Source organism: Aythya marila (assembly GCF_965140915.1).
Source record: "Aythya marila genome assembly, chromosome: 6".
NCBI classification, from domain to species: Eukaryota; Metazoa; Chordata; class Aves; order Anseriformes; family Anatidae; genus Aythya; species Aythya marila.
This window is the reverse complement of record NC_139047.1, coordinates 24095409-24109215: the sequence shown is the minus strand read 5'-3', so window position 1 is coordinate 24109215 and position 13807 is coordinate 24095409. Positions and strand designations below refer to the sequence as shown.

Sequence of the window (13807 nt, the reverse complement as noted above, 5' to 3'; positions counted from 1 at the left end):
GTTGCCTATGTGACTTCTACAATCAATGGTATAGGCCACACCTGCAGGATTCATATAAATTTCTGTCACTGACATCATTAATTCTCCTTGCTGAATGATGCAAAACCTTCCTTGCTATGGGTAACTTCTGTTGCACTTCTAAGGATGCTCCTGGAGGAGGAACGCTTTGACTCAGAAACCCACCAGACTGTACAAGATCCCAAGTGGACTCTAAATGCTTCACTGGGAAGTCCTGATCTTCCCAGCTACCACAGCTTTAGCTCACACTTGCACATCAGTCTGCATGTGAAAGAGTCTGGGGGGCAGAAAGGGCTAAGGAGTGAAGCAGGGCTGTATGTAGTGAATATTCAGAGATGAAATCTTGTGGCAGGACTTGAAATGGTGCAGCTTGCTTAGGCCTTGAAGAGAGAAGGCTTTTCTGCCTTGTGGTGTGGAAAAGGGATGAGTGGTCACTAAAGAAGGTTAGTGCTTAGAAGACTGATTGTGCTCAGGTGTTTGTGGTGTGTTAATGCCCTGCTGCTGGAGTTTGAGCTAGCCCTGGTGTGCTGATGGCCCTAAGGAGGCATCACAGAGGTCTGTACCAAGCCTTGTTTTCTGCAGATAGTTGTGAAATGACCCTTTTTATCCCTAGGCATAAAAAGGTAAATGGCTGTACTTAAACACAGCTGGGGTGAGGCTTGGGAAATGGGCAGTAGATCAGAAGAGAGAGAATAAAGCAACCAGAGGGAAACTAAATGCTAGATCTCTATAGGATGCTTGCTTATAATTCTGCCATGCTCAGGCCTGATGTATGGTTTGTTTCTCAATTCTGTTTCAGTTCCAGCAGTAAACAGTAAGGTTGGAGAAGATGTGACTGAGATGCCTCTGCTCAGCCTGCCTGCTCAATGCTGTTCTGATATTTCAGCTTCTTCAGGGAAAGATTCAGCCTCTTATCAAGTACAATATACCTAGTCTGTGGGTGTGTGTCCAAATCCAGCCTTCCCCTACCCTCTCTTGGGAAGAGAGCTGATGGAGGAAATCCATTTTCCTGTGTTGTGTGAAATACTCAGCAGTAAAATAGAAAAGGTTCTGCTGGCCTCAGCTGCTAACCTGCCCAACAGATTGAGATCTGATCCAGACAGTGTTGCTTACAACCAGTTGGTTCTGAGATTTCTGCTACCTGGAATATTTTATTTCCTGAGAGGCACTAGACTGGTGCTGAGCTCTTTGGAAGTGCCCCTGCGAATCCCTCTGTGGTGACCTGGAGACATTTTTTCTGTGTCTTCTCCAGCACGCTTCCTCCTGTGTGCACCTCGAGAGTCCCTCAAACATCTGAGTTCTTCAGTGGCAAAGGAGCGGTGAGTGGGCTTCATCCTTACAGGGATATGGGTATTGTGGGGGCACGGGGACCTGCTGGCTGAGACCCTTGGTCTTGAGAGTGGAAGGTGCTTTTCTGCAGCAGGGCTGGGTTATCCAAGGGTGATCCAGCGAGAGGGGTGGCTGCTCCAGCAGTTGCTTCCCCTTTTCCAGGGCAGAGGTAAAAAAAAAAATGAGCAACCAAGGTGTGGGAGCAGTCCTGTTTTACAGTGGGGCTCTGCCTAGGTGGAACATTTCTCCTTAAACAATGTTTCTCCTTAAGCAGGCTGCTAGTCCTAGGGCTGTTACGTGATTGCAGAGGAATGAGGAGCTGGTGAGGCTTCAGATAGGTGAACAGAAGGAAGGAAAGTGCCCAAATGGCAAATATCTGCCTTTCTGTCTATCTCTGCCTGTCTGTGCTTGAAATCTTGATAGCTGGGCTTAGGGAATAATGTTTAACACAGCTGCTGGAGTACAAACAAGCATTCCTCATGGTGTTCCTTTGGGGACAACAATTATTGTCCCAAATCACAAATACTGCAGCTAGAGCAGAGAAATAAAATCATTTGAATAGCTGCATCAGCAGCTGAGCTGGGAGCAGGACCTCGGCTTTTCCAACTCCTTTTGGCCTCTCCACCCCTGGGACCGCAAGGGGTAAGCCACGAAGGCGTACCTGCAGCAACACGCAGCTGCACCGAGCCTTTCCAAAACCCCTGAACAGCAACCAGGGAAGGAGGGGGAAAAAAAAAAAGGGTGTGGGGGTGTGTTTCCTTTCAACCACAGGAGCTATTGCTCTCGATCCCCGACCACCTGCCCAGCTGACAGCCCCGGCACCGCGGCTGCTCGCCCGGGGGGCGGAATGGCAGCGGCGCAAGCTGGCGATGCGCAGCAGTAGGGCTGGGGGAGGAAACCCAGCACCAGCCCCCAGCTTGGGCTGCCCGGGGGGAGCCGCAGGCTCGGGAGGTGCCGGCAGGGGAGCGGTGGGTGCCGTGCCGAGCCGTGCCGGGTTATCAGCGCCGAGAGGGGCAGGTCGGAACAATAGCGGGCGGAGGGAGGGGACGAAGGGAGAGAGGGGGGCGGCGGCGGCGGGGACTCACTCGGCGGGGACTCAGCACCCCGCCCCGGGCAGCCCAGCCCAGCCCCGGGGCAGCCGCCCCGCAGGCACCGCGGCTGGGATGAGCCGGGCGGCGCTCGGCTGGGCTCGCTGCTAAACGCGCCTCCATCCCTCTTCTCCTCCCTCCTCTCTTCCCTCCCTCTTTTTTTTTTTTTTTTTTTTTCTCTCTCCTCTCTCTCTCTCTCCCGGCTCTCCTCCTCCTCCCTAACTCACTGGATATTACCAGCCGCCGGGCTCGCCGCCTCCTCTTCCCCAGCCATGAATCCCAGCGAAGGGGCGGCGGAGGAAGGCGCTGTCCCCGACTCCGAGGTGGATGCTTTCTTCCGAACAGGTAAGGGGAGCCCAGGGGAAGGGGAAGGGGCTGGGGCACCGCCGGGCCCTGCCTGGGATGCGGGGCTGGCGGCGGCGGCAGCGCGGGCACCGCCGGCAGCGGAGCCGAAGGAAGGGAGAGGTGAAGCGGGGGGAGAGCCGGGGGTCCCCGCCTGCCTCCTGGCTTTGTCCCCCGCAGCCCCCTGGGCTCGCTTCCCCGGCTCCCCTCCCCTCCGTGTCCCCGGGAAGATGCTGCCGCGGAGCCGCCGCACGGGGCTGCCCTCCTACCGCCGGCCACGTCGGGAGGGGACCGGCCGGGCCCCCGCCCCCGGCAGCCCCAAAAACCCTACAGGGATGCTCGGCGTGTCCCCCGCTAATCCCCTCCCCGGGGGACCCTGCGGGTCGCGGAGCCGGCTGCCCGCCCTATGCCCTGCCTGGGCTTCGAGGGTCGTCGGACTCCGGTGGAGTGGGGGCTTCATTAATCGCTCCTTCGTTAATTAAATTCTGCGGGCAGCGGGGATGTGCTGGGGCTCCCCCTGCGCCACCCGCCCGAGAGGTGCTGTTCCCTGGGGGCCCTCGGCTTTGCACAGGCTCAGCATCTCAGCTGAAACTACTTGCGGTCCCTCCCCCTCCCCCGACGGAATCAGAGTCTCAAGAAAGTATTACGGGCTTCTTGGTAGATATTTAATTAAAAATTGTAAAGGATTAAATGCTTGTTTCATAAGGGGATTGACCCTTTTGGGCTGGGATTGCCACTTATTGCCACAGCTGTTTGTCAAGACCTTGCTTTTCAGCTGTCTTCCTCCTTCTACCTGCTCATTAGCTATACAGAGTGCTTTGAGCTCCGGTTACAAAAAAACAACTATGTAATCACCAAAACTTTAAGTAGTTAAATCCTGAAGGCTGCAGTGGTTCCCTGCCATGGTAGACTGCACCCCATTTATGTGAAAACCCTTTGATCTAGAGGATAACTATAATAAGGTCTGGCTGTGTGTATCTTGTGATCCACAAGCCATTAAGGCATAGGATACTTGCCTGTTGATAGCTTACCAGGTTATAAGCTCATTTCCCAAGCTGCCTCAATATTAGCATTTGTAGGCAAAAGAAGATTTCTTTAAAGAAAAGAAAAAAACGCACACACGAAACAAAAATCACGACAATTTTCCTTTTAGACACACATCACTAAAGGTTCTCCCCACCTTTTCTCCTCTCCCCTCCTTCCTCCAAAACTAAATCATTTCCCTGTGGCACTGCCTTCTGAGCGTAAGCACATTAGCAGAATTGAATCTGGAGAGAGTCAAGTCTGTCTAGCTTTTATGAAAAAATAATAAAAAATCTTAAATGAGGAAAAAGCATAGAGAAGCACTATGTTCTTCTCCCACTCTGTCTTCTTCCCTGGCTATTTCACCTGTAGAACCAGAAATACACTGCTGCCTGTTTCAACTTCTTGATGCTTCTGTTCCCCAAGGAAACAAAATCACAGAAATGTAGGCTTGGAAGGGATGCTCAGGCCACAGCCGTGTGCTGAAGCATGTGTACACACGCAGGCCATCCCTAGTGGTTGGCTCATCTGCCTCAAAGCTTCATTGAAGGAGATCAGAAAATTCTTGTTTCTGCACTGTTAATGTAGCATTTTGTGTCCAAAAATATGACATGGAAAAATATTAGGAATTCATGTTGATTGCCAGCTGTTATAATGACCGGGAGACATCACTGAGGAATGGGGAGAAAGCAAACGATAGCAGGCATGACTCACGTGAAATTGCAATGTTGGTTTTCTGCGATGTTTGCGTGCTGCTTGCTTCTTGGGGCTGTGACTGCCTGAAGCTGTTGCTGGTCTCACTGGATGGCAGAGAGACCAGCACATGTGGGGCTTTGGGGCTTCTGCTCCTCTTCTCCCCCATCAGTCCCAGTCTTGCCTGAGTGAGGGCTGTGAGATGGGGTCTGGTTTGTAGTAGCTGTGGAGACCTGCATAGGCTTAGCATTTCTTTTCTCTTGGTATTAGCTTTTTGCTTTTATTTCTCCTGTCCTGGCTTGTATTCCGGATTTGTAAAGCCATAAAGCCATAACCATTGTGGCTTTCATGCTCTTGAATGGTCACACAAAAAAAAAAAAAAAAAAAAAAGAATCCGTGTGGCTTAAAGATTAGCTGCTCCAATAGCATGAGCATACACCAGGCTGCCTAAACCCATCCTGAATTCACAGCTACTGCATGGAAAAGCATGAATTCATTATTCTCAGTGAAAAGATGGAGTCCAAACAACTAATATCTCACTCGGAGGCTTTTAGCAAGCAGACGGGCTCTGCACTGAGCCGGGAGGATCGATAGGCTGCTCCCTGGTACCAGCAGAGGAGGCTGATGCTGGGAATGGTGCCGTGCACGGAGCAGCTCCGCCGGCAGCACCCAAACACTGGACATAGTGGTCCCTTTTCAGCGAGAACCATTGAGACAGCAGGTCTCTGAGCTGGAGCTGGGAAGTAAAACCAATGGAATTAACATGAGGTGGTAAAGGAGGGCCTGTTCTGGAGAGTACGCAGATGAGAACTAGGAAGGACTTTTCAGAAAAGAGTGGATTTAACACCTGTGTGGTTGGTGCTGGAATTCATCCCTGGAGGCACGCAGGACTGGGACTATTCTAGTTTTCACCATCAGATGTGTGCAGAGTAATTCTGTCTTTTAGAGAATCATTTCCATGTAATTGGGATAAAAATCACCTTGCAGAGGGAAGGGACTTCAAGGGCAGAAATGACCATTGCAATCTCCAGCTCCGATTTGTGAGATAACAGGCTGCTGAATCAAGGCAGTAATTTCTGCAGAGTCTATCACTGCTGTTTGAGCTTATGTTTGAGTGAGAAACCAAATTTGTGCCTAGGTATACCTTATTAAGTTCCTCATGTCTATTTCAGTGACAGATAATAAAATACAAGCAAGTTCTGTAGAGCTCTTAGCAGTCTATATTAAAAGTGTACTGAGACTTTTACATTGCATGGAACCGAAGCCAAATACCTGTTGTTTGAAACATAAAATGAGTCTCTTTGTAAAGTGTACAAACGACAGATCTCCCTCAGATACAGGCACAGAGGGAAAGCTTTGTCTTTGTGCCTAAATTGCAGGAATTTCTGCAGCGTGTTTTGGAAGCAGAGGTAAAACAAATGAGAAAATCCTTTACCAAAATATTAAATATTTATAGAGGTCATTGACAGAACAGTTTAGCAAACTACTGATTACTGGGAAGGTTAATCATCAATACTTCTTATCCACTAGTGGAATGGTTTTCTAAATTATTTTTCTGGCACTTAACATTGATTATATCTGATATGAAGATGCCGAATTTGTCAGAGATAATTCCTGTGGGTAAGTTGAAAATTGATATTGTTCCATCTCCTTTGACTACGATGAATTATTCTGTTTGCTTTCGGCTCTCCACCAGCCGCTCAGACTTCCAGCATTGTTCATTTGTGCACAAGTGACTGGCAGCTCCGCTACTAAATAACTTTAAAATGATTGGCAGTGGCCAGGTTGTTTGATCAATAGATGTGCTTGAAATGATGTCTGCGGAGAAGTGCTCCTCGAGGTTGATGGAATCAAGTGTCTCCTCGTAGAGCAGATAAATTGATTCAATCTAGTTGTCACAGGGAGTGAGGTGTTTGCATGACGCATGACTTCCTCACCTTGAGACTTCATAATTTATAAGGTCCGGTCCAGTAATGCATGCTGATAAAGGAGGCTTTGCCGTAGGAAAGGCTGTCAGGTTCTATGGACCACGTGGAAAGCGCCCATGCTCTTGATGGTGATGCTGTTAATTAAAATCCATACTGCTCTCTGGGGGCTTTGACCTCTGACCCTGTCAGGAATATGAGGTTTGTTCCTTTCTTTCCTTATTATCTAATGTAGGCATTGTTTCATGTGACTGATGTGGGAGAGAAAGCTGGTTATGTCACTCCATGTGAGGACCCAGATGCTCCCAAGTCTCTGTCACCACACAGTCCAGTGCATGGGGTGGGCCATATGGATCTGCCCTGCTCTTCCCTGGGACCCTGAGAGGGAGCTCTGCTGGACTGGGAACTGGCATGGACATATGACAAAGGACATGCCAGTGGATCCAGAGATTTTGGCAGGAGTAACTGTCATCTTCCCCCTCTGGCCCTGCAGGTGCTGCTCAGAAATGAGGCAGAACCTACTGATTTGTGAGGTCTTGTGACAGAAGGGGAAGGATCTCTGCTGTCTGGTCCTAGAAAGGAGTAATTTAAATTAGTGATTTAGTTCAGAAAAGGTATTTGAAGGAAAATTTCTTTCCCAACTCCTTCCTTTTTCGTCACTCAGAAGTATGAACAGGGCAACAGGGGTGACACCTGTTGGTTGTTAATAATGTGCTTCTGCTGGATGAGCTTGCATTGTGTTACAGGCCAGTAGGAAGGTATTTGTTCTGTCTGATATTAATCAAATTAAGAGGAACAGAGTTACTTCCAGAGGCAAAGGCTTGTTGCATCTAGCTTCTGGTCAGAGCTGCTAGGTACTGAAGTCACAATCCTTGCTTTCCATAACAGGGTGAAGTAGGGCAAGTAAGATCATAGTGCAGACACCAGTGAAGTTCACAGGTGATGTGATGAGGTTTCATACATCACCTGTGATGTTACTGAAGGGGTGGGGAAAGCCCCTCTGGGGCCTTCACTGCCTTCACTGGGTTTGGGGGCAAAGATCACAAAGAAGGAAAGTGCTACCCCAAAATCTTTCCATCAAAGAGGAGCTCCACACAACTCTCCTAGTGCTCATGTAACTCTCCTAGTGCTCCGTTTTGCATCCAGCATAGGTGGCCACTTATGTTTTGGTGTGATGGGCTCCATGGATACAAGCAAGCATCCCACTGGGCCATGAAAATATATCTACTGCTCTTCCCCCAAAACCCCTATATTGTGTCAAGTCCCATAATAAGGTGCTAGAGAAACAGGGGGGCTTAGAAATGGGAGCAATTTTGTTTTTTTGCAGGTTCCCGCCCACTCCAAGCACACCCCCCTCTGTGTTTAGAGCCCCTTGAGGAATCCTCTGGCTGGGCAGGTGTTCTGGACCCCTTGAAGATTTGGGATGAAGTATTTTGTTGTTTCAGCTGCTGTGACCTTATGGTCCCTAGGAAGTTTGATTATGGACGTAAAGCAGCTTTATAGCTCCGTGGCGACCTGTACCATACAGTACCCAGTGGTATTTGTAAGTACTTCGTAGTTGCATCAAAGAAAATACTTATAGAGTATTAGACCTTATAAACCCACAGCGCTGTGTGTTTTATGGCTGGAACTTAAAGTAAGTCATGAAACAAGTTAGAGGTATTTATGCTTTTGTTTGATTTGGATTGGTGTCCTGCTTTTAATATTTCTTTAGATAAACAACTCCCGTTTTACAGGCTTTTATGGCACACATGCCATGTGTTTAACTAAAGGGACTCTGCCATTTGGGGAATTTTGCCTAGCCACTCAGAGAATAACAGCGAATATTATGATATATGTGTTGCAAAAGAAAGCAGGATACAAAAAGAGAAGGCAAACAGATAAGTCAAATATGATTGTCTGAATAGAGAGCCCTAGGATGTAGAGGGCTGTAAGAAAGAAGCCATAATATTGTGATTTTTTTTTTTCCCCACTCAGTTCTGGGAAAGACTGTGTTGTTACCGTCACACTTATTCAGAAGACTTCTGAGGAATTGTTTGGGAATTTTCACTGATGTAACCAAAACCAGCACTTGGTCCTGGCACTGCAACAGCAGCTATAAATCTAGGTTCAAGTCAGTCACCTGTGCAAGATGTGGATTGCAGCATGTTGAAGTAAGGTTTCATGTTTTGCAGGCTAAGGATGGAGTGATATTTCAGCAAAATATTTGGTTTTCTTTTTTTTTTTTTTTGTTTGTTTTGTTTCATGTCTGTTTCAGAAAGCCTGGTGTTTGAAATTCAGGACAAAGACTTTTCTCTGTTTTAAGTCATTGCAAACGTTATGTATGTGACCGCTGGAATAACATCTATTTCAGTCACTTTGCATTTATTTTGTTTAGCACAATTCAGTTAAGGTTGGAAATGGTATATTCAAATTACATACATTTAGTGCTGAAGTTGGAAATAGCAGGTAAAAAGATTGAAGTTTAAATAATTCCTGTTCCCTACCCAGGGGCTTAGGAAATATTGAAAAGTGGAAACAGAACTATAAAAATTGATTTGTATTTGCTCGCTTTCATTAACCAGTGCCTAGAATAAATTGTGTCGCATTGGGGTTCTTTCTCCCTAAACAACATGTGTGGCTTTGCTACTAAACCTAGCGCTGCCTTCTGTTTCTTCAAAAATTACACTGTATAATGGCTGGGAACATATAAGTACATAGGCCTAATTTGTCACACTCCCACTTCAAGGCAACAAATTGCCTTTAAAACTAAAAATGAAATTCCCTTTTTGTAACCTTAATTATCTGAACCAGCATTTCAGTCTCACTGATGGAACAAAACTACCATAATTAGGCAGACTTTAGTTTTTAGCGTAAGGTCACATCATGCTTTGCTGAGAATAATAAGAGGAAATGATCTTCAATTTAACATCGCGGTGACTGGCAGACCAGCTGCTCTGGTCATTTCTGTTAGTGAAGTGGCCTTGGGAAAAAGGGTGAGTGAGTGCTGTTTGTGAGAGAAATTAAATTAACCTCATGGCGTAATTGGTACCCATGCAGAGACTTAGTGGAGTTTTCAGATTTTTTAAACCCTTTTGTACGTGTGTGCAATAAGCTGTGCTGAAGAGGCAGAAGATAAGGCATATATTGAAAATAAAAATCGATAAAAGGAAAGATTTCCCTCTCGGAAGTTGCTCTCCTCTGGGGACGGTGAGCCTGCCTTGGCAAGGGGAGCGCTGGGAAAAGCAGCAGAGGTGGTGTGTCCCGGTGCAGCCACGATATGAAGGATGGAGGCTGGTCCAGGCTGGTTTATTACCTGAAATTAGAATAGATGCTGCAAAGAGGGCTTTGTGAAGGTTCCCCGCTAATGCCGACACTGCTGCGTGGTTCACGACTCCCGGGGTGTACCCTGGTGCTCCTGCTGTTGTAATCGCAACTGGCAGCCTAGGCTGGAGCAGCATTGTCAGCTGGAAACAATAGTGGCTGATTCTTGTTTGTCAGCTGGGACAATAGCCCCGCTGATGGGCTGCGGTGGAGGAGAGCCGGCCCCCTTTGTATGGCAGTGCAGGCATGGCAGATGGCTAATTGGACATGATAAACCACGGGGGCAATGGGGAAGAAAAAGGAGATCTGCAGGGATTATCGGCTTGTGTCTCCCATGTTTAAAATATATAAACAAAGACGAGTATTTTAAATATGCTTTTCATCAGCTTTTTTTTTTTTTTTTTTTTTTTTCTATGAATATATAATTCGAAACCCACTAACTAAACTCCTTTTCCTAGCTAATGTGAGGCATGCTTTATTAGCTGGGAGCAAATCACATTACTGGATGGGAAGGTGGGCAAACACGCGGCCCCCAGAGACGCTGGCATGGCACTTAGGAAAATTAGCAGTGCGTATTTTTCCCTGGTCTTCTAAGTGAACGTCAAACTGTTGTGCCAAACAGCATCCAAGCTGAAAACAAAGAGCTTCGTGGCAGTGCTTTTTGGGAGTGGAAAGTTCAACTCTCCTCTAGCTTGCCTGGGTGCCAATAGACAACCATCAGTTTTGCATCACTGAAAAGTTAAGATGACTAATGAGAGCATAATTTATGTATTTAACTGTCTTTTATTAGGCTTCACAGAGAATATACTATAAAGCCAGGTCCTGAGGCCTTTATTCAGACAAACTTTTGCTTATTTAAAACAGCTTTATAAAAAATGGAATGAAGACTTTGAGGTGTGTGTCAATCCCATGTAGTTTTCAAGTCCTTTTGGTATGAGGTCTGTAGGGGCTCTGGGCTGCAGGCTGTGAGCTCAAGGCTCACGCCCACAGCCTGGTAGCAGCAGTCCATCCCTTTGGACGTATTATAATTCTGGTTTTGCTCACCCCTCGTTTAATGGTGAGATAAAAAACACACCCCTGCTGTTCATTCGTTAATTTTTTCTGCTGTTCATGAAGATGGTTTAAGAAGTAAAGCTGTAGTGGGGTCATTGCACTGGTGGCTGCTGCAGCGACCCACGGTCCTCGCTGGCTTTAACACCCAGATTTGTAAAATGGTATCAAGTGCCTAGGATATTTTACTATTTTAGTGCGTCTCGTAATACTAATGTTATGGCATATAACAGATACATTCAAATTGCAGTAAAAATAAATCTGCAAGAGGTTAAAAATAATAGCTAACAAGAAATATGCGGTACTCTGGTAGCAGATTTACTTTCTGTGGAGATGTCTGGACTGTGTTTCTTGTGCACTGTTTACTACTGTCTTTTCCCACAGGACAGGTTTAGTGGAAATGCCAGATGAGAAGTTTCATGGGTTGCTGCTGGTTTCAGCAGGTCCCAGTGCTCTACCTGTCAGTCTGTGCAGGCCTTGAAGCTATAGGTGCAGGAGGCCAGTTGAAGTGAGTGGATGTACGGCTGATCTCTTACAGGCCCGACGGCGTTGCTGTTATGTTATGATGACTCTCTACAGGAGTTTATTTCTCTAATTGTCGCTGTCGCTGATTAGTTCCTTCTGAAGTAAATGCTGCATGAACGCTGAACAAAAAGATGGTCCCTGCCACAGCGTGTTTACGATAAAAGTGCTTAAGTGGATTGTGAATTCATTTAACCAAAGACTCACTCGTCTTTCGCTTTGCTCTGCTTTTGAGCAGAGGATGAGCCAGTGGTGTTATAGGGGTCTGACACTGGGTGTGAAGCAGAGGGAATGGCTGAGAACAATGCAAAAAAAAAAAAAATAATAATAATGGGGGAGAAATGAGAAAACTGTAGGGAAACCTGAAAATGTGGGAGAAAGCAACAAAGGTATCAATCAGAGTACTTCAGAGCTGGAAGGCCCTTTGCTGGGAAAGTGATCACAGCCTGCATCCTTCGTGGAAGGGAAGTGAGTGATGTCAGTGAAGTGAAGGTCAGAAGCCAAAGGAAATCGCAGAAATGAGACAATAAGCGGTTTGATTACCTTTGGCTTTCCATCCTGAAAACTACAGCTGTAGGTTTTCTCACGTGTAAGATGAAAATATCAGCAGGCTTTGGCTGGGTACATAGTTAAAGGAGGGAACAGGCCATGCCTATGCATGTGTCATACTCAGAAAGAGGAAGGTGGCCATGCAAAGCACAGGAAAAACAGTAGAATTTTCTCCACCAGGAGATGCCTGTCACCATCTATGACCATTATTATCACACTGCAGTCTTTTAATGGTGACTGTACCAAATGCCTGTCTTGCTTTGATGTTGGAGAAATAAGACATTTGCCTCTGAAGCAAAGACATAGAGCCAAAATCCTTGGGTGTTCTCCTTCACGTTTAATGTCTCGTGTTCGTAGAAATATGGCCTGAAGAGGCAGCCTCCTTGGATCTGACTGCCGCTGTGTTTGCAGCAATTTAACTTTCCTGTTCTGCTTTTCCGTGCTGAAGCAGGGAGTTCAGGAGTGATGCTAATAGAGTCAGTCTGAAGCATTCAGATAAATTTACTCCGAAGGAGCCAGTCAGGCCTGCCGGGTAAATAGTAATGATCTTGTGAGCTTCCAGGACTGAGATCTACGGTGCGTGGTTCTCTGGTTAGCAGCTTGCTCCAATTCAACTCAATCCTTCTGGAAAGTTAGCCGGGGTGTTAAATGGGTCAGCTATCTGTTACAGGTTCCTGATGGCCTGTTATCTCTGCTTCTTCAGGTGATTCATCAATTTCCTAATGAGGTAGTCTTTAATTATTAGGGACCAGGAGAAAGTTGCTAACACTGGCTTGGTTTTAAACACCTCTGGTGCTAAATCTGAGCAGAGGGAAAAGCTGTTTGGTTAGATGAGTTCAGATTGATTAAAATTGTTTTGTGTGGTAATGACAATTTGTAAAAATGATGCTTCTCAGGATGTGAGTCCTTATCATGGGAAAAGATTTAAACAACAACAACAGAAAAAAAATGTTGCTTGCCTACATCATTGAGCTGGGCAGCTCAGACCTGGTTGCTGTGCCTGGGGTAGATCTCAGCACTCAGTCTAGCTTCAGCTCCACTGCATTTTTATTTATTTTTATTTTTTTTCACTTGAGGCTTATGGTGGTCACGTGCAGTAGTTCAGAACCGGCAGCTGGTGGGCTCTCACACAGGTGGTCAAATGGCAGCTTTCTGCAGCTTCCACCTCAGAAGTCAAGCTGTGCTCGAGACGTGCAGGATGAACAGAAATTGCATTGCTTGGCTCAGCGCTCCTTGGTGTGGAGTGACAATGGTAATTAGAAATAGCATACAAATTTTGTGAGGCATTTCAAAGCATGTGAAAAGTTACAGTTTTTGTGTAGGATAGGGAAGTCTTACCAAACCCACCTATGAAATGGGAATAATCAGACATAAAGCTGTAGTAAGTTGTTTTCTTGAGGTTATGTGCTTTGCACAATTTTTTTTTTTTTCCTCTTTAAAACCCACATTCTGGTCATGGAGCACACCCTGCCAAAATGCTGTGTGGCTTTAACTTACATTGCCATGGCATGGACCAGGAAAAGCACACCAATCCCTTTGTACCTCAGGATTGTCAAAAGTCACGGCTAAAGTGACAGGTGAAATCAGATCGATGTGCAAACACTCAGTTCCTCTTAAACCACTCGGTACAGACACCTATATATGGATGCTGGTGACCTACTTCAGACAGGTTGTACGGTTTGGCCTTACTCCTGGAAATGGGATTAATGCACCTTTCCTGCATCCACACTAGCCAGTCAAATGGTCTTAAGATTTTCATTATGCTGACCCTATTTTTAAATATACGTAGGTCATATCCACATCTGGCTTAAGAAATGGCCCAGAGCCAGTGGCAGCAGAGGAGCTCCAGTAATTTACACAGGCGGAAATTCTGGCCCGTGTTCAGCTGACAGACTCTTGTGGGGATGGGGCCAAAGAGGACTGGTAGCAGAGTAAGGATATTTCTAATTTAATGTGTTAAGACAT

At 46.4% G+C, this 13807-nt stretch overlaps 1 protein-coding gene across 10 annotated transcripts in view; it reads left to right on the top strand.

Annotated features, from left to right (window-relative positions):
- The first annotated feature begins 2409 nt into the window (after positions 1-2409).
- Positions 2410-13807, top strand: part of KALRN (kalirin RhoGEF kinase) — a 495524-nt gene continuing 484126 nt past the window's right edge. For 5 of the 10 annotated variants that reach the window (XM_082764116.1, XM_082764119.1, XM_082764117.1 and 2 more), the window contains exon 1: positions 2414-2780. In XM_082764116.1, coding sequence (XP_082620242.1) covers positions 2708-2780 — 73 coding nt within the window. In that variant the 5' untranslated portion in view covers positions 2414-2707. Of the gene's footprint in view, positions 2781-13807 lie in introns of all 10 variants that reach the window. The other 5 variants (XM_082764122.1, XM_082764121.1, XM_082764114.1 and 2 more) reach the window with 4 other exon arrangements.